Source organism: Pholis gunnellus, assembly GCF_910591455.1.
Source record: "Pholis gunnellus genome assembly, chromosome: 15".
Classification (NCBI taxonomy): Eukaryota; Metazoa; Chordata; class Actinopteri; order Perciformes; family Pholidae; genus Pholis; species Pholis gunnellus.
Window position 1 is genome coordinate 481,187 of NC_136542.1, and position 21,629 is coordinate 502,815.

General features: G+C 41.4%; 1 protein-coding gene across 1 annotated transcript in view; it reads left to right on the forward strand.

The window, feature by feature from the left end:
• The window catches only part of mdga2a (MAM domain containing glycosylphosphatidylinositol anchor 2a), a gene marked incomplete at its 3' end in the record, with an annotated part of 47,916 nt that extends 26,689 nt beyond the window's left edge, over positions 1-21,227 (forward strand). The window contains exons 9-17 of the mRNA XM_079174940.1: positions 901-1,173; positions 4,615-4,763; positions 6,011-6,188; positions 10,985-11,005; positions 11,143-11,298; positions 19,672-19,854; positions 20,243-20,373; positions 20,520-20,619; positions 21,139-21,227. Coding sequence (XP_079031066.1) covers positions 901-1,173; positions 4,615-4,763; positions 6,011-6,188; positions 10,985-11,005; positions 11,143-11,298; positions 19,672-19,854; positions 20,243-20,373; positions 20,520-20,619; positions 21,139-21,227 — 1,280 coding nt within the window. The remainder of the gene's footprint in view (positions 1-900; positions 1,174-4,614; positions 4,764-6,010; positions 6,189-10,984; positions 11,006-11,142; positions 11,299-19,671; positions 19,855-20,242; positions 20,374-20,519; positions 20,620-21,138) is intronic.
• Between the last annotated feature and the right edge of the window lie 402 nt (positions 21,228-21,629).

A 21,629-nucleotide genomic window follows, 5' to 3' on the forward strand; every position in this document is an offset into this window, starting at 1 on the left:
ATTAAAGAGAAGATGAGAGAGCAGGAAGTGAAGTCCCGTTCAGTCTGGATTTATTCTGACTTCTTATATATTTGATCAGTTTGATGCAGCGAGTGTTCAACGGAACTTTCAGGTCAGTTCAGGTTCAACAAGTCGTGTGAAAACAGATGAAAACTGATTAAACAAAGACATTTTTTAAACATGATTTGGATTTTAAGAAAGAAGAGATTTGATGTCTGTAATGTTTGTGATCCTAAGATGCTCAAAGAGTTCAGACCAGCAGACAACCTCCAGTTCTTTAAAGTGAAGTCAACGCTTCACGTGTTAAAGCTGCATTCTCTCTAGTGTCCACCAGGGGGCGACTCCTCTGGTTGTATAGAAGTCTATGAGAAAATGACTCTACTTCTCTCTTGATTTATTACCTCAGTAAACATTGTAAACATGAGTTTATGGTCTCAATCTCTAGTTTCAAGTCTTCTTCAATACAGCATGATGTTCATTTAGTACATGATGGTCCATTTAGAGTCAAACAGACCATAAAGCAGGGGATGCTTTAGGGGCGGGGCTACACAGTGATTGACAGGTCTCTACCAGAGACGTATACGGCGTCTCTACGTCACTCCTCCTCAGTCCAGATGTGCTCACTTCCTGTTCACTGGTTGAGAAAAAAGAAAAACTCATGTTTACAATGTTTACTGAGGTAATAAATCAAGAGAGAAGTAGAGTCATTTTCTCATAGACTTCTATACAACCAGAGGAGTCGCCCCCTGGTGGACACTAGAGAGAATGCAGCTTTAACACGTGAAGCTTTGGATTCACTCTTCAGAACCAGAGGTTGACGCCTGATCTGGACTCAAAACGACGTTTGTTGATATTCTTGGTGCTCTATCGTCTCATACTTCCTGTGCTGGTCTCCAACAGTCCCCCCCACCGTGGAGCCGGTGTACACGGAGGTCCGTCAGGCTCTCGGCCGGGCGTTCAGCCTCACCTGCCGCCTGCTGCGAGCTCACCCGGCGCGCCTCCTGCGCTACGAATGGAAGCTGGGCTCCCGCCTCCTCACCGTCGGGCAGTTCAGCGACCAGCGCGACGACACCAGCTACCTGGTCAAGGCGCTGAACCGAGAGGGATACGGCGAGTACACCTGTGACATCACCAACGAGGCCGGCGCGGGGCGCTGCACCTTCTTGGTCACAGGTGAGTCAGCTCGACTGGTGCATGATGGGACGTGTGGTTCTTCGGCAGGTTGGGTTTCCTGCTTCTGAACCAGGCACCCGTTTTAAATGACTTGAGACTGGACTTGGACTAGTCTATAATGTGTTGAGCCTTAATTCGGGCTTGAATGACTCAGGACTTAACTTGTGCTTCTTGGAGTGACTTGAGACTTCATGTGGACATGAACTTGTTTGGAGTGACTTGAGACTTTAAACCAGCTGTGCAGGTCTTCCTCCAGTCCCCCAGTGAAGCCCCAGCAGCTGATAATGGGGTTCTATTAACAGACCTGAGGTCTGCTGTTTACAGCTGAAGGACGATGAACACGATGATTCATTCGAGTTCATCTTCATCATGAAATCCTGTGTCGGCAGACCGAAGCAGAGAATCCCAGAGTTTCCTCGAGGGACTTTAAAGTGTCATAAATAATAATGTGCAGAGCTTCAGGAAACATCTGAAGTGACAACAAAGACTTTACTGTCTGCAGGAAGATTAGGAACACCTGACTGCCTCTGTGTAGTTCAGGGAACAGGTCGTCTTTAAGACTGATCACAGACTTCCATGTATTTCAACTGTTCATGACTGAAATCTTTGATGTTTGCACTTCTGCTCCATATGATTGTCTCTGAATGTATTATTCCATTAACCGTGATTCTGGAACATGTTTTCAAAGTTCCATCAGGTTTCTTTATGGATTTTATTTCCTCACAGTCAACATTTAGTCAACAAAGTGTTGCTTCTGTTGTAAAAACGTTTCCTTGTTTTTCTGAGGAGAAAACTGTGGGATGTGTTTTAGACTTTTTAGAAATCAGATTTCTTCCAGTGATTGTTGCCTTTAATAGTTCCACAGCGCAGAGAGACATGATTACGTAATCCTTCATCCCACCAACATATGAAGCTGTAGACGACACAAAGCTAATAACTTTATGATACGTCTTTCTTTTTTTACTTTACTTATTATGTGTTGATGCTACTTGTGTATTATGTTTTACAGTAAATAAGAAACAATCTGGAGACGTTAAGATATTCAAATATCAATGCAAAACGGTGATTAACACTAAAAGTTACTGTTAACCAAACGTCTGCACGGAGTCTCAGGAGGAACCGGGTTAACAGACCAGAAGCAGAGCCAGTATCCTCTGGTGTTTTAGTCCTGGTCCTGGTTTGGTCCAGTATTCTCTGGTGTTTTAGTCCTGGTCCTGGTTTGGTCCAGTATTCTCTGGTGTTTTAGTCCTGGTCCTGGTTTGGTCCAGTATTCTCTGGTGTTTTAGTCCTGGTCCTGGTTTGGTCCAGTATTCTCTGGTGTTTTAGTCCTGGTCCTGGTTTGGTCCAGTATTCTCTGGTGTTTTAGTCCTGGTCCTGGTTTGGTCCAGTATCCTCTGGTGTTTTAGTCCTGGTCCTGGTTTGGTCCTGTATTCTCTGGTGTTTTAGTCCTGGTCCTGGTTGGGTCCAGTATTTGGACCTGGTTTCTCTGATGTTGTAGTTTTAAACACTGCATGCATAAAGAAGCAGCAGAGCTCAGAACATGTGACGGAGAGAAGTCCGACCTTCAGTCTGTGGACATGAGGAGCTGCTCCATATGTCTGATGTGAAGGTGGACTCGTCTGTAACAGAGGAACCAGACCTGTACCCGTGCTCCCCTGATGAATGCTCCCCGTGGAGGCGCCCTGTCAGCGCTGCAGGACTCTTCCTGTGAAACCGGCGGTGGCGTTAATCCTCTTATCGCTGCGTCTGGTGAGCGGCGGTGCGTTCTGCAGGCAGCAGCAGAAAGCGGTTAAAGAGGAGAGGAGTTGTAAGCTCAGGATGGAGAGCTGATGGGAAAAAAATGACGGCGATTATGTGGAGGCTTGTCGTCGCTGAGGTGAAGTTTGTGTTGTTAATCAGGTGTGAACACGCCGGTGGCGTTTTAAACCTCGCTCATCCTAAAGCGGCCAATGAGACGGCAGCAGAGCTTCAGAGGCGAACTGAAGAGAAACAGAAGTGAAACTCTGACATCAAACCGTGAGAATAAACTCCAACAGACTGTTTCTCACTGAAGTTCATCAAGTTCGTCTCTGAGTCGAAGCAGCAGAACAGATTCTCCTCCATGTTTATTATTCATGTCTCCATCAGTCTACAGCAGAGGCGTTCACACTGTGGACATCTCCGGTCTCCACTATGACAGTATGTGCCTCCTCATCCTCAACATCCTGTTTCCTGTGTCTTCTTTACGTGAAGTCCTCAAACTCACTTCAATGATCTTCATCACCAACACGCCTGGTTCAGTTCATTCAGGCTGATGTGGAAGTTGTTGAAAAGACTTTAGTGAGGACCAGAAAAAAAGAAAAGGGCCGATGCAGCTTGAATAGAAAGTTTGGTTTCCTGGTTTGGTCCAGTATTTAGACCTGGTTTCTCTGGTGTTTTAGTCCCGGTTTGGACCTGGTTTCTCTGGTGTTTTAGTCCCGGTTTGGACCTGGTTTCTCTGGTGTTTTAGTCCCGGTTTGGACCTGGTTTCTCTGGTGTTTTAGTCCTGGTTTGGACCTGGTTTCTCTGGTGTTTTAGTCCTGGTTTGGACCTGGTTTCTCTGGTGTTTTAGTCCTGGTTTGGACCTGGTTTCTCTGGTGTTTTAGTCCCGGTTTGGACCTGGTTTCTCTGGTGTTTTAGTCCTGGTTTGGACCTGGTTTCTCTGGTGTTTTAGTCCTGGTTTGGACCTGGTTTCTCTGGTGTTTTAGTCCCGGTTTGGACCTGGTTTCTCTGGTGTTTTAGTCCTGCTTTGGACCTGGTTTCTCTGGTGTTTTAGTCCTGGTTTGGTCCAGTATTTGAAAGCTACATGTCATTCCTGTCAGTCTTAACTCAAAGCCCACTTACTACCTTTTTTATGGAGCTTTCCACCACATCTCATAGTCATGAACTACTGACATGTTTTCAGTTGTCTGAGTCGCTGAGCTGAGTCAGCCAATCAGGACTAAGCTCTGTGTTATCAGGTGGTCCATGTTGGAGGTTTTGTCCAGTCAGGTGAGTTGTTCTTCTTTGGTGGTTTAATCCTCCACATTGCACATCAGCAGGAACACACACACACACACACACACACACACACACACACACACACACACACACACACACACACACACACACACACACACACACACACACACTGTCATATTAACTTGAGCTTTATAATCCTGCTGCCTCTCAGATGAACACACACTCTTCTTCCTCTTTCATCCTCTCTTCCTCTTCTCTCTCGTTGGACCAAACAAACATGGAGATGGTGACCTAATTGATTGTTCACTTTGTTGCCATGACGACTGAATTCATCACAAACTGACCCAGAATCTGACAGTGAACGAATTTTCAATGACAGAATGTAAAACTGTGTGACTGGATGTCAAGTCAGTGAAATGCATCTTGGGAGTGGTAGTTGACTCCTCCCCCCCCCCCCCTCAGGGAAGGCCTTCGCTCCAGAGTTCTACTACGACACCTACAGCGCTCTGTGGCAGAACCGACCTCGAGTCTACGGCTTCAAGCTGCAGTGGACGCAGATGGAGCCCAACGCCGTGGACCCGATCCTGGCCTACAGACTCGGCATCAGACAGGTCAGCTCAGATCATTGTTATTACTGTGCACATAAAGTCAGTTCATGAGCAGTAAAACATAGAATGTAATACAATCAGAGCTTGAAATAATAAGACAGCTCGTCGATTTTCAGGTTTCCATCCAGACCAGATTCTTAAAATACGGGACTTCTCCTTTAACCTCTCCTCGTGTTGCAGAACGACTTTGTCTCTTTTCAATAAATGAAATATTGACTTTAAACTAAACATGACTTTTACTTTTAATCAGTCGATCTCGTTGTTTGCTCAATGGCACATAAGAAGCTGGTCGTTGTCCTGAACCGACCAATCAGATTCTGTTTACAGAGATTTGAGGACAAAATTGAATTGAATTGAGGAAGGTTCTCCTGTATCTTATTTTAACCCAAACCACCAGATATCTTCCTAAAACTAACTAGTTTTGTTGCCTGAATCTAACTGAGTTGTTTCCTGTGAAGAGAGCAGTTTATTTTGAAAAGACGAGCAGAAATTGTGGCGTGTTGCTGGACTTGAGGAGTAACTGTTTGTGACATATTGAACCGTTGGAACGTTTATCTGAAGCTGATGAGGAGTTAATGAATCATCTTCTTTGTGTTTCTCTGTTGAGCTGCAGGCTGATGAATCTTTTTGTTTTTACATTTGAGATTTGAGACCAAAACACAAGTTGTGTTCGATAAGTTCACTGAATTTTGAGATTTTTCTCTTTCTTTTAGTCTTAGTCTGGAAGATCTCGACAAAATGCTTGAAAGACACAAGCAGATCATATTCTTCATTACTGGCCCTTGAAAATCTAAAGAAAATGCGAAATGGGGTCTTTCTGGGGCCCAATTCTCAAAACATTATCCTTTTCTCTCCCTACTCGTTACCTTTTCATTATTTCTGTTATTTTTATCTGTGGAAATAAACTAAAATCTTTTCATTCAAACCATGAATATCGGCGTGTCGTCAAATTAACATCGACTTTTGATTAAATTTGAAGGAAAAGTAAAATGATTCCATGTTACCTCATTGTTGATATTCTCAAAATAAATACAAGTATTACATGTAAAGTATAATGTATGTATTTCATTTCTTCATTGTTTTAAAATGTGATCTATATGACGTTGTGGGGACTCAGAGCTTGTGTGTGAGAACAGAGGTCTGGTCCCCACGAGGTACACCTTGTAGGTTAAAGGGTTAAAGTCAAAGCAGTGTCCTCATAAGTCACAAAAACAAGTTTGTTTGTGTGTGTGTGTGTCTGTATGTTCCAGATGAGTCAGTCTCGCTGGTGGGAGCAGGAGATCCCCATGGAGGCTACCATCCAGAAGGGGGAGCTGTTGACCTACAATCTGACTGAACTCATCAAACCGGAGTCGTACCTGGTCCGCCTCACCCCCATCACCCGCTACGGAGAGGGAGACTACACCGAACGCGTCATCACGTACAGCGGTACGCCGTCTACACTTTAAACGCTAATGTTGTTACGATCTTTTGTCTCGTTCACACCAGAAAGTAACGCAGTGGAATTCATCCACACGTCCTCAATATATAATAATAATAATAATAATAATATATTCATTGGGGAGATGTTAGCCAGCCGGGAACATGCTAGCACTAATTAGCTCCTCCATCTTAGACTCAATGGTCAAACGCTATTAAGCTTGCGACGCTGATTTTTAAGTTTGAAACCTGCATTGTTTACTTCCTTGTTTACTTGCAAACACTCTTCTTCTTCTTCTCTGCTTTTGTCGGCTCATTGCTGCGTTTCTTTGCACGTTAGCGCCACCTGTGGTCGAGTGCCTGCCTGCAATAATAAAAAAACATCACTCTATAGTTCTTCTTCTATGGTAAAAGAAACCAACCTGTACAGGGTAGATTTAAAATACAACACTTCCTGCACAGATATTTCACAATATAAGGATGGGACAGAATTATTTCCTTTGCTCTGCTATTAGGCTTTTAATGTGAAACATTTTTGCAGGAAGTGTAGCTCAACATTGATTAAAAAATAAACCTGAAACATTTGAGTTACTGGAACTTAAGAACTGATGGACATTAACTTTATAAGTTAACATGGAGGAGGCGTTTAAAACAGCAGATCAGATCTTATTAATACAAATTAAAAAAAAATAAGAAATTAGAAATAATAATAAAAGGAAAATCTTACAATAAAGTCCTGCTAAATATAGTTACAGTCTGTAAACTAATAATTCATAGACAGTGATTGAGGCTGAAATATGAGAACTTAGAGTTTTATGATCCTAAAAACAAAAAGTTTATTTTATGCAGTGTTCTGTATAAAAACCCAATAAAACAAAAACGCTGGAAAAACAAGAGAACAAAAGAAATGTTGAGCTGTCACAGAAATCCTGACAGGAATAAAAATAAAAATCACAACTGCAGACGTCAAAATAGAAAATATAATACAAAACCACAAGAACAGAAGTGAAAGATGAGAAGCTCACAGCGGGAAGAGACGAAGAAGAAGAAGAAGAGAACGAGGACCCGTCTGCTCTGTGATGTCGAGTTTTGACAGACTGTCAGCGAACGCCTCACCACGAGGGTTCAAACGGGAAGATCAGCTGACGCTCTGCAGGTGAACACCTCCACCTGTCGCACTCAGCTCGGTCACATGACCTTCAGCGGGTCACCTGACGTCTGAACAGCTGTTTGTTCTGAGCTTCAGTGAGTGAAGGAAACACATTTATCATCTCTGCTGATGTCTGCAGGAGTTTAATGAGCAGAAGAAGAAGTGATGTACAAACCTGCTTTAAAGTGACTGTGAGGGACTTCTATCTGGTCCTGAACCAGTCTCAGTGTAGTCCTGATCCTCTATAGACCTCCATCAGTAAAGAGACCATCAGAGAGAAAATGGTCTGTTTCTATAGAGTTATTCTTGATGCTCGTCATCGGAGCCACCGGGTCGGATTCTGGTGAAACCAGATGAACTCATGCAGGTTCACCAGAACCTCCTTCAGCTCAGAGTCCAGCAGAGACCGGTCCACCGTGGACAGACCCAGATCCTCCAGTAGAGACCGGTCCACCGTGGACAGACCCAGATCCTCCAGCAGAGACCGGTCCACCGTGGACAGACCCAGATCCTCCAGCAGAGACCGGTCCACTGTGGACAGACCCAGATCCTCCAGTAGAGACCGGTCCACCGTGGACAGACCCAGATCCTCCAGCAGAGACCGGTCCACTGTGGACAGACCCAGATCCTCCAGCAGAGACCGGTCCACTGTGGACAGACCCAGATCCTCCAGCAGAGACCGGTCCACTGTGGACAGACCCAGATCCTCCAGCAGAGACCGGTCCACTGTGGACAGACCCAGATCCTCCAGCAGAGACCGGTCCACCGTGGACAGACCCAGATCCTCCAGCAGAGACCGGTCCACTGTGGACAGACCCAGATCCGGAGCTCCGGAGGGAGGAGGAGAGCTCAGCTCCCGGCAGCAGCAGCGTCTCCTCCTCCTCCTCCTCCTCCTCCTCCTCCTCCTCCTCCTCCTCCTCCAGGAGCAGAGCTTCTCCTCTCTGCTGGAGACCCAGGACGTATTGCTGGAACCTCTGGAGGGAAGCGGGAACAGGAGAACCAGAACCAGGACTGAGAGGTTCAGACTGTCAGACCCTGCTGCAGTGAATTGAGAGGTTTTCTAAAGGGACTCTAGTGCTACTGAAAAACGACCCAAATTTGTTTCATTGGTATATTTTTCTGATGCACAAAGAGGAATAATTCAGTTGATGTTCAGCTACATTACAGTTCTCTAAAATAGAGGAAAAACTTGGTTCATGCGATTCAGGTTCTGGCTCCTGCTGCAGTGTGTGTGTGTGTGTGTGTGTGTGTTCCTGTCCTCACACTGTCCCAGATCTGTAGCGCTAACTCAAAACTAGCGCTGCTAACATGCTGTGACATCACACACCACACCTCCTCTGCTCTGAAGTGAGGCCGAGCCTGCAGGACACACACACACACACACACACACACACACACACACACACACACACACACACAGACCATTTTCCCAAATCCTCCATCACTTTTTAAATTGATTTCCTCCAGGCAGCCGTTAGTTTTCAACCTGCAGAGAGAAAATCAAAGAGTTCAGTCGGGTTTATGTTTTAGTTAAAGATACGTCATCGTGTGTGTGTGTGTGTGTGTGTGTGTGTGTGTGTGTGTGTGTGTGAGTGCTGCAGGCTGTTGTCTTCACACACAGCTGTGAAAGGTCATGTAGTCAGTAAATTAACTAATTCTGAGGCTGTGAACTTTAGCACGCAGTGAATCAAACGCGAGGTTGATGTCATGATCTGTCAGATTTGAGTCACTTAGTAACGCGCTGCGTAAACTCTCTGCTTCTTCTCACACCACAACACACACACACACACTTCATTAAGATCTCTGGTGACACACACACACACACAGTAGTCAGAGATAGAAGAGGTGTGAGGGGAACAACCTGATGTGACTAAAGTATTCACCTGCTTCAGGAGTTATACGTAAAGCGTGTTTGTCTTTTTACTTTCCTCTCGTTCATAAAACCGTCTTCAAGCTTATCTTTAGTCTCTTTGTTTCTTCTCTGATCAACGTCTCATTCAACAGTTCGTATGGTATCTTACCAAAAGTTACTAATTTGTTATGCTGACAGTCTTCAAAATAAACTTGTGGTGTTCTTACGTTGTTAAGTTAGGTTGCTAAATTATGTTAAAATACATTGTTCCTTGTTGTTGCGTTACGTTGCGTAGCGTCGTTGCGTAGCGTCGTTGCGTAGCGTCGTTGCGTAGCGTCGTTGCGTAGCGTCGTTGCGTAGCGTCGCATCACGTTGTCTCGTTACGCTGTTTCGTTACGTCATTTCGTTACGTCGTTTCATTACGTTAAGGGAAGGGGGACACATGAGAACCAGGACTGAGAGGTCAGACTGTCAGACCCTGCTGCAGTAAAATTAGAGGTTTTCTAAAGGGTGCTCAGAGACACTAACACTTTAGTCCACAGGGACCAACAGAATCAAGACAACATGAAAGTTCATCGTAGTAACTTCATCTCTGTTTTTTTAACAGTATATCAGTGTTTCAAACAATAGACTTAGATATAAATAACTAAATATAGACTCTATGAAGCTTCGTAAAGCTGAGAGGAGCTTCACCTTAGGCTGATCAGGTTCATAACTATGTGTTTTATTAAGGTTTATTAAATATCTATCACCCACGCTTTGAGATACTTTTGGGAAACGAGGCCTGGGTCAAGTTCCTGGTCCAGGATTGAGAATTGGCCTGTAACTAGTGTCCTCACTTTCCACAGCTAAACCATAGTCCCCACAATGATATACATACAACACACACACACACACACAGCACCCAGAGCTCATTAATTAGTGCTGGTTGATAACGGAGCACAAGCTTGTTGCCAAATGACGCAGCAGCTGTTCACACAGTCATAGTTTCCAACAGCTGCACTGTGTGTGTGTGTGTGTGTGTCTGTGTGTGTGTGTGTGTGTGTGTGTGTGTGTGTGTGTGTGTGTGTGTGTGTGTGTGTGTGTTTCTGTCTGACATGTGGTGTAATTACCCTTTCGCTCTGCAAATCGGATTAAAAAACAGCTGACTGTGTCAAACCTGCTGCTGGTTTAGTTTCACGTCTCCACTTCCTGTTTAAATATCTTCTTGTCTTCTTGTTCTGTGACATATTTCACAGGGAAACAGATTTTTTGAGCGGTGAACATATACCAGAAGGATTTAAATGAAATCCTTGGCTTTTGATTGGACTTTTTCACCGACTTGAAACTAGAGATTGAGACCATAAACTCATGTTTACAATGTTTACTGAGGTAATAAATCAAGAGAGAAGTAGAGTCATTTTCTCATAGACTTCTATACAACCAGAGGAGTCGCCCCCTGGTGGACACTAGAGAGAATGCAGCTTTAACACGTGAAGCTTTGACTTCACTCTACAGAACCACAACATTCTCAGAGGTCTCGGTTTTAAACACGTGGTTAACATTGTGAATTGAAAACAAAACTACTTAAAATATGTACATTTGTTATGTTAATTATGTCTGGTACATAAGAGATCGCCGGCTAATAATAAACGTAAATATTTGTCGAAAAAAGATGCTTGAACAAATAAAAAACACATGACTGTTTTCGTTTGTTTTTTCTTGTGTTGCAAAAAAAGACTAAACTATATTTCATTGTGCATCTCTGTGTCGTAGAATAACAATAAATGAACTTAACACTCTTCTTGTCTCTTTTCCCTTCAGCTCCTGTTAACCCACATCTCAGTAAGTATCCTGAACCCCTCAACAGATTTTATTTTATTTTTTATTCTCTGAGGAGTCATTCATGTGTTCATATTTTAAAAAGGAATTCAGATATACATGTAATGTATGTGTGTGTGTGTGTGTGTGTGTGTGTTCAGGGGAGTTCCAGTGTGGCTTCGAGGACGAGGCGTTGTGTTTGTTCTCTCAGGACAAAACGGACGAGTTCGACTGGACTCGTCACAGCGCCGCCACACGAGACACCAAATACACCCCGAACACCGGACCGAGCGCCGACCACAACGGCTCCAAGCAAGGTACACACACACACATACACACTCAACTAGCTAGTTAAAGTTAAATGAACAAACTTCCTCTCTGATGTTTTGGTCATCGATCCTGCTCTAAAGGTAAAATTGATATATATATAAATATATATTTATATTTAAATACACATGAGGAACAAAATGAAATATATGTATTAGTGCTGGGCAACGATTACAATTTGTTATCGCGATTAATCGCATGATTGTTTTGTGATTAATCGCATTGTTATGCGCAAAGGTCAATAATGAATTAAAAAGTAGTGTATTGCGCAATTTTATTTTAAAAGTATATATGAACTATATGAACAAAAGTGCAATAACATTTGTTTGTAAACACTTTAAACTCATCAGGTTCTTGTTAACAGCAGGATTCTCTTCACACAGCAGCAGTTATAACACAGTTATAATGATTCTGATCATAGATATTCAGCCGGTGTTCACAACTTTATTTTCATGTGTGTCAGAGATGAATTTAAATATACATCTTGAAACCTGAAACCTATCTACGTCATGTTTTAATGTTTGTTAAACTCTCAGTAGTGATAACTAAATGATATGATTATTATACATATTACAAACTAAATACTTTAAAAACTCTAAAACAATAATTTAAATGAATCATTTATTTTGTTGGTATGTTGGTCAGACGCTATGCTACGCTTATTAGCGTAACATGTGTGGTGTTTGTTATAAATGTACGTTGGTACATAGAGGGTGATGAGAAGCTGTACATGGAGGGACTTAGGACCCAGGGGAATGTAGGGGAAGGAAACAGGAAGAGACGCCACACAAACAGCTGTTCACCGCTCCTCACGATCCTGTAACGAGACGATCGCGCACGTGTGTGTGTGTGTGTGTGTGAGAGAGGAGGGTGACGGAGTGAAGGGGGGGTTCGGGGGGGCAGCAGGAAGAGAATGAAGTGACGCCACACAAACAGCTGTTCACCGCTCGCTGCCCGTTCTTGTGTTAGAGATGTTCGCTTAATATAAAATTTTAAAAACTGCGTTAACTCGCGATAATATAATTGTCGGCTTTAATTAATTAATGCGTTAATAACGCGTTAACTTGCCCAGCACTAATATATATATAAATATATATTTATATTTATAAGTATATATATACAAATAAATAGAGCGTCACATAACTGCCTAAAAAACAGCAACTTAATGTTTTTACACTTCAGGTAAAACAAACGAGATACAACATCCGTTTATCCGTAAGCGTTAGCGGAGCTGATAGGAGTAAGGCCAGCAGTGTTTTAATGCTAAGCTAAGCTAACCGCCGGCTGGCTGTACATCTGAACATGTGACTACCAGCGACAAAGAGATGTCTGATCTATTTCTTAGCTCCATCGTTTCTGTTTGTGAGACATCAGATGAACTGTTTGTACATCAGGAGTTCAACAGGAAACACATCAACGCCCACTCTGAACGATATAAGAGGCTGACAATAACGAGCAGCAGTGAAGCAGCCGGAGGAGTCGTCGGCTGACTGAATGAGAGCAGTTTGACGGCCTGTAAAAGGTTCAGAGAAGAAACATGTCTGCAGGACGTGTCATTAAGAAGAGGAAGATATCATTAAAAAGAGGAAAGATACTTTACAACCAGCTTAGTTAGAAGTGAAAGTTAAGAAGAGAAGAGAGATCATGTAGGTCATAATCATAGAAAGTATCAACTTCAAATGTTCAGTAATATTCAGGTTGTGTAAAACTCTGCTGTTACTCTTTTTTGTGACGTTGAGTTTACGCTTGATTGTTACTTTTGTTACATTTGTTAGGTAAGAAAGTCCGCTCAAGACTATTTATTCAGTTTCTTTAGGTTGTTGCGCTACCTTAATGCGTGACCTTGTTACTGAACCTTCCTACGTTACATTGTTATATTACGTTAAGTTACGTTGTGTTATGTTAAGTTACGTTGTTGAGTTAAGTTACGTTATTGTGTTACGTTACGTTGTTGTGTTACGTTAAGTTATGTTGTTGAGTTACGTTAAGTTACGTTGTTGAATTACGTTGTTTCTTAATGTTGTGTTACGTTAAATTATGTTGTTGAGTTACGTTAAGTTACGTTGTTGAATTACGTTGTTTCTTCATGTTGTTGTGCTACGTTAAGTTACATTGTTGAGTTAAGTTACGTTGTTGTGTTACGTTAAGTTACGTTGTGTTACGTTAAGTTACGTTGTTGTGTTACGTTAAGTTACGTTGTTGTGTTACGTTAAGTTACGTTGTTGAGTTACGTTGTGTTACGTTAAGTTACGTTGTTGTGTTACGTTTTTTCTTAACGTTGTTTCTGAATGTTATGTTACATTGTTAAGTTACATTGTTAAGTTAGGTTGTTAAGTTACATTTGTAGTGGAAAATAATCTTTTTAACCTCCCGGTGAGAAATAATCGAGATGAGAAACCTCTTAAAATATAACAACATGTTTATTTAACAGACACTAATAATAATTCAGCTGAATGGATAGAGCTCTTTCCCCACGGATGGTTCGGAGGTCTAACAACAAGGAATAGACAAAACAGAGTATATCTGCACATTATCTCGTCTCTCCCTTCACCCCCCCTGCACCCACCAAGGCCAGGTTCCAGCCTTTTCGTGTGAAGAGGGTTAGATGGTGAAATCAGGATTACACTACAGCAAGCCAGAAATGCTCAAATACCTATGAGATCATTTATTGTTAGGTTTTAAATGAGTCTGGTTGGCTTCATCTACATATATGCAGGTTTAAGAGATACAAGTTATATCTAAAAGAACGATATGATACATTTCCACAACAACGTTCAGATACATTCTTTCTTTACGTTGTTGCGTTACGTTGTTGCGTTACGTTGTTGCGTTACGTTGTTGCGTTACGTTGTTGCGTTACGTTGTTGCGTTACGTTGTGACGTTACAAGATACAAGGCTGATATGAAAATTACTCATGAAGCATCTCTCTGTTTCAGAAACATCAACAATGTCAGCTTATCCTTTAGTTTGCAGAAGCGTACGATGTACAACATTCTGGTGAATGTGTTGTTTCTGCAGCTGTAAAGATAATAATATGCAACTTTAACTGCAACTAAATGTCACAGTCAGAAAATAATAAACAGGGAGACGAAGATTTCCAATTTTAACAAGGAGCACCGTAGAAATAAGCTTTGTTGCGTTTTCATCCTCGGCCATTTAATTTCTGTTCTTTAAAATAGAACATTGTCTAAATTGCTACATTTTCCAATGGAGTTTGGCATCTCTCCTCCTGAAGGGGCAAATGGCGGTTATCAGGAAGAAGCAGCATGTCACAGATACAGACTGATTACAGCGAGGACAACGTCAGACTGAATTATCTTTGTTCTGTCAAAGCTGACTCTGGATCTGTTAGTAGGCGTAATAAGCCGAGCTGTCAAACTGTCTGTTACGTCTTCGGTTAGATAAACATAACTTTAATATCTGTCCCGGAGCTAAATTAGTTTGCAGAAGACAGTGACAGTTTAGAGTTGACAGTTTTATTTTGTTAATTTACTTTTTACTTTTGAACTTCAGTTTGACAGCTGGAATTATTTCAGTTGTTAAAAATGTTCAAGCAGAAGCAAAGTGTGAAGGCTTCTTTCTGGAGCCGCCATTTTTGTTTTTTAGACAGATGTTCAACAATGATGAAGGAAGAACTCTGTCTGTCAGAGGAAAAGAAACTGTTGGTACAAAAGAGATAAAAGCTGTTCTTCCAGTTTATAGCCTTGAATCTACATATAAACTGTTCTCTAATGTCCTCCCTTTGAAATATATGTTTTATATTTACTAATACCCTCCTGACCAAAACTAACAACAAGTTAATGTCAACAACAGCATTGAAAACAGGAATATTGAATATAAAATGTGCTTTATTGAACTTACACACTACATTTTATTTACACGTGGCTTTTTCATTTGGCTCATTGTTTAATTGTAATGAAAAGTAAAGATTTATAAGTTATTAAAGTATTTATCTTACTGGAATATGTTGGGTTTAGTGGAGGAGATTAAGTTTTTTATGTTTGATTCACTCATTTTTAAAATAAGGAATATGAAGAATAATGATAGTGATGACGTTCGCACAGAAGGACGTTATAATTTCCTCTGTGGAGTGAACGCCTCCTTTATTCTCCTGTATTAAAGTATATAAGTATAAAAATATAAACGTATAAACTTAATTTACTTTATTAACAGTTATTGTTGTGCGTTAACGCAGTTGTTTTGTTTTATTAAGCGACATTTTTAACACAAGAACGGGCAGCAAGCGGTGAACAGCTGTTTGTGTGGCGTCTCTTCCTGTTTCCTTCCTCTACATTCCCCTGGGTCCTAAGTCCCTCCATGTACAGCTTCTTATCACCCTCTATGTACCAACGTACATTTATAACAAACACCACACATGTTACAGTAATCAGCGTAGCATAGCGTCTGACCAACATACCAACAAAAGAAAAAAACATGATTCATTTACATTATTGTTTAGAGTTTTTAAAGTGTTTTGTTTGTAATATATATAATAATCATATCATTTAGTTATCACTACTGAGAGTTTAACAAACATAAAAAAGGATAAAAACATGACGTAGATAGGTTTGCAGTTTTCAAGATGTATATTTAAATTGCATCTCTTACACACAAGAAAGAACTTTGGGCTATAGTCTTACATAAAAACCACACTATTTAAGATATTTATTTTCATAAAGATGAGAATATATTTACATTGTGTGAGGAAAGGGTGGAGCCAGATGTGTGTCAGAATCAGAATCAGCTTTATTGGCCGTGTACTCCGGGTTTTTCCTTGATTTCCACGTACATACACAGAATTTACAAATAAACAGGAAAAAATATATATATAAAAAAAATAAGAAACAAGGATTGTTTGAATGTATACATTTATAAATGTATAAAAGTATAAGTATATAAAAGTCTGTAGCTGCAGACGGGTGTCAAACAGCCACACAGCACAAACACAGAGTGTGAGTCACAACCTGCTGCAGCTCCTCCAGGCAGGAAGAGGCTAAATAATCCAATGTGATTGGCTGTCAACACCTGGTCATCAGACCACGTCCCGAGGTCGTGAGACTGGGTCAGGAAACCCCCTCAGCTCCGAGCTCATTGGTTCCTTCTGAAGACGTTCGTCTTTAAAGTTTCATCAGTCATCTACTGAAACAGCTGGTCTCTGTAGTTTTTATCAAATAAACAGGAAAGAGTCACTTTGTTAGGGACTATTTTCAGCAGCGGATGAATCCACATTCAGTGTTTGTATGTCAAACTAAACCACAGTGTGATGATGATGATGATGGTGATGATGATGATGATGATGATGATGGTGGTGGTGATGAAGGAGCAGCAGTGACATCAGGATTCTTGTTAGTAGAAACCTTCAACATGAAGAAAAATATAAATCATACAAATATATAAACTGCCAACTTCTGTTTTGACTTTTAAAGATGACGTGAGAACAAAAATAATCTCATCACAGCGGGGGGGGGGGGTCTTCCTCTGTGATGTGAAGAAAACAAAAAGCTCTAAACAAAAGCTTTCATTTCTGCTGACGTGACTTCACACTTTGAGACAGCAGAACAATTTATCTTCACCGCCGGAGGAACAAAAACAAACAGCAGGAAAATAGAAACTAGATGAATGTTAGGAACGATGCAAATAAATACACAAACACTTTAAGTCACAGTTATGTGGCACCAAAGCATACAATCTGTGAACATTATGAGTTTGTTTGTCTTTCTCAAAATTATGAAATCTTGACTTGAAAAAATACTTTAAAAGTCTAAATATTGCTTTCATACCTCATTCTGTTATTCATTTATATTACTTTTATTTCTTGTTTCCTGGCAGAAATAAACCTCGGCATAACATTAAAATAATTAAAATATATAAATAAATAGATAATTAAATTAAAAGATTATGATTCACATTAAAAAACACAATAATTTAGTTGTAAGTTTATATAACAACAGTTTCAAGTGTTTATAATTGTGGCTATTACTTATTTATATTTCATATAAATAACACGTCTAAAGTATTATATGTATTAACTATATCAGATACGATTACATTCATTGTTTATATTCATGGAGTAATTATTACAGTAATATTTATTATATATTCATAAATACGCTGCCAATGAAGACCATGAGCTGTGACTGAAAGTTCCTGAATAAGTGGAATTTGAAGCTCATCAAATATTTCTATAACAAATTTTGAACCATTAATAAATGTTTAATAACCGTGTTAATCAGATGTGTTCATGTGTGTAATAGATGAATGTAAAAATGTCTTTACAGCTGCATTTAATTGAGTTAAACGGTTCCTCATATTTCACAGTGCACCAGGAACGTAGAACATAGAACATGATTCACTACAACAGGAGGAACATAGAACAGTAGGAACATAGAACAGTAGGAACATAGAACAGGAGGAACATAGAACAGGATTCACTACAACAGGAGGAACATAGAACAGTAGGAACATAGAACAGTAGGAACATAGAACAGGAGGAACATAGAACAGGATTCACTACAACAGGAGGAACATAGAACAGGAGGAACATAGAACAGGATTCACTACAACAGGAGGAACATAGAACAGGATTCACTACAACAGGAGGAACATAGAACAAAGGTTCCACTAACACATCCAGATGTGTGACGATGGCCGTCTCTTCATTTCCTGTTGGAAAATATTCTTCTTCTTCTTGTTCTTCTTCTTGTTCTTCTTGTTCTTCTTCTTGGTTTCTCTCTGCAGCAGATCTCATTAAAATGAGCCTCGGGGGTAAAGCGGTTTAAATGCTGTCAGACAGAAACATGCGTGCTGAGTGTTTTTTGTGTGCGGATTGTGTTTTTGTTCCTGCTGGATGAGCCGGAGGTGGATTTGTTGGCTCTGCTGTTCCTGCTCTCTGCTGGACTGGCGCATTAGCTTCCACTGCCTCCGCAGCCTCGCGGGTTAATCTCTGTGCAGGTCAACGGGAGGCAGAGCGAGGCAGGGTCACGGGTTCAATTCCCTCTGCAGCTCAGGAGGTCAAATTAAATGGAGAGGAACATTCTGCTTGGATTTGGGCTTTTTTTTCTGTTTCAGTTTTTGCCAGCAGAGGATTCAAAAAATGTTTCAATATGAAACCAATAAATTAGACGTTAGGAAATGTAACATGATGAACTGTTAGAACTGAACTTGGCTCCTCTGGATGCTGATGTTGGTTCAGACTGAAATATCTCTGGAAACATTGTGAGTGAGTGAGTGAGTGAAAGAGTGAGTGAGTGAAAGAGTGAGTGAGTGAGTGAGTGAGTGAGTGAGTGAAAGAGTGAGTGAGTGAGTGAGTGAGTAAAAGAGTGAGTAAGTGAGTGAGTGAAAGAGTGAGTGAGTGAGTGAGTGAAAGAGTGAGTGAGTGAGTGAGTGAAAGAGTGAGTGAGTGAAAGAGTGAGTGAGTGAGTGAGTGAAAGAGTGAGTGAGTGAGTGAGTGAGTGAAAGAGTGAGTGAGTGAGTGAAAGAGTGAGTGAGTGAAAGAGTGAGTGAAAGAGTGAGTGAGTGAGTGAGTGAAAGAGTGAGTGAGTGAGTGAGTAAAAGAGTGAGTAAGTGAGTGAGTGAAAGAGTGAGTGAGTGAGTGAGTGAAAGAGTGAGTGAGTGAGTGAAAGAGTGAGTGAGTGAGTGAGTGAAAGAGTGAGTGAGTGAGTGAGTGAGTGAGTGAGTGAGTGAGTGAGTGATTTAATTGATTTAAAGTAAATGTACAGAAACACTTCATGTAATATTCAGACTCACCAGTTGTTGCGTCGTGGTTCAGCCTCTGGAAACACTGATTTTCTTTCAGTTTGAAAACTAAACATTTAATATTGTTTCACTCACATTGTTCTGTATTCGACCCAGAATCAGAATCCGTGTTCAGTGAAACCACTGTTGGATAGATTGTGAGGATTTATTTATTTACAGTAGAGCTGTCAGTGAGCCAGAGAGGCTCGTTTCCTTCTGTAGTCCTCGGCCAGATGTTTGAAGGCAGCCTAAAATAACTAAATATCAACGGAATTAAAAGACAAACAGACAGCAATAGTATCGACAAAACAATACACATGTTCTCTGTACCTGTTCATTGATTCTGTTCATTGATTGAAGTATTTCTCTGAGTTGAAAAGCGTCGGCTAGAACTGATAGAATCTGCAGTAAAATGTTAAATCAGAGGACAGGTGTGGAGCCCAACACACCACACCTGTCCTCGGCGGCCATCTTGAAAGAATGAATTCTTTGCTTCATTCATGATCCCCAGAGGATGAATCCTACCAACTTTGTTGATCCTCTGACTCTTCCTTACTAATAGAGGTTCATTTAAAATACAGATGTATGACGAGATGAACGATGAGCTCATGTTGTTGTGGTCTCACAGGGTTCTACATGTACATCGAGACGTCCAGGCCGAGGCTGGAGGGAGACAAGGCCCGGCTGCTGTCCCCCACCTTCAACATGGACTCCAAGACTTCCTCCTCCTCCTCCTCCTCCTCCTCCTCCTCCTCCTCCTCCGTCACCTACTGCTTCGCCTTCTACTACCACATGTACGGGAAACATGTGGGTGAGTCTGCAGCAGCCCTCAGATACAGGACGTCATCATGAAATAATGTTATTGATAATAATAATAAATCATTAATAATAATGATATTAGAAAATATATAGATGTATTATTAATAATGATAATAACAAATATTTTTTATAATGATAAAAATAAAAATAATAAAAATGAATAATGATATATTAATGATAAAAATACTAATAATCATAAAAATGGGTAATAACAAAAATCATAAATATTATTAATAATCATAAAAATAATATGAATCCTAATTATTTTTGATAATGATACAAAATATATATATATTAATAATAATACAACATATTTCTAATAATGGTAATAATAATCCTTAATATTATGAATAATGATCATAAATACGTTGCGTGTGCAGGAGCTCTGAACGTCGTTCTGCGTCAGAAGGGTCCGACGATGACGGACAGCTCGGTCTGGAGTCTGATCGGTAACCAAGGAGACCGCTGGAGGCAAGCCAAGATCAACATCCACCCAACCGCAGCCTTCCAGGTACAGGCCACGCCCACTTTACTTCACCTGTAAGAGATACGTGCTAATGCTAACACGACGTTTCCTGCTGCTGCTCCTTCACAATAAGACACTTCATCAGCTGGCTTTTATTGTGAAACACGGTGTGTCTTCTTCTTCTGTGGTAGATGGTGATGGAGGGAGTCCGCGGCGGCGGTATCGAGGGCGACATCGCCATCGATGATGTCACCATCAAGGAGGGCGAATGTAAAGACCCGCCCCCAAACAGTGAGTACGGTCTCTGCTCTGCACTGATTCATCTCATTATTATGTAAAATAATCCAGAGCGACTTCTGAATCATTCCCATGATGCACTTCTCCCCGAATTTAACATCATGAAGTAAAATGTCATCATCTCATGACCCTCATAGGACCCAGAACCTCAGTTTAGGAACCTCAGCTTAGGAACCTCAGTTTAGGAACCTCAGCTTAGGAACCTCAGTTTAGGAACCTCAGTTTAGGAACCTCAGCTTAGGAACCTCAGCTTAGGAACCTCAGCTTAGGAACCTCAGCTTTCATTTAGGGTCAACTTCAACCAAACGTCCAGAACATGTGAATTAAAGTTGTTTTAAAGAATCCCCTCTCTCCCTCTCTCTTTTTCTCTCTCTCTCTCTCTCTCTCTTTTTCTCTTTCTCTCACTCTCTCTCTCTCTCCCCCCCTCCCTCTCTCTCTCTCCCTCTCTCTTTTTCTCACTCTCTCTCTCTCTCTCTCCCTCCCTCTTTTTCTCCCTCTCTCCCTCTCACACAGATCTGAGGTCTCTCGCCCCGCCTTCATCTCCCCATATATGGCAGCTGTGCGTCACTCTGAGTCTGGCTCTGATTGGCCTGCAGAGGTGACCCCCCCCCCCCACACCCCTCTCTACGGGACAACACAACCTTTGACTCATCTGCCCCCCCTCCCCCTCCCCCTCCCCCTCCCAATCTAATCCCCCCCCCCCCCCCAACAACCAAAGATGCGTCAGAGACTTCCTGCCAACATGGCCGACACAAAAGGTCATGTGATCACACGGAGAACATTTTAGTGAACTCATCATCTAGCTGTTCCCACCCGCTTCCAGTCTTTATGCTAAGCTATGCTAAGCTAACAACGTCCTGATTCTAAACATATCCACCTGAACATCTCACGCCGACGTGTTCACACCGAACAATAACAACGCTGCCGTATTTACGTCTAGATGATGTTAGCATAGCCTAGCACCGATCGATCCGAGCTCCATTGAGAAAACAAGTACAAATCGG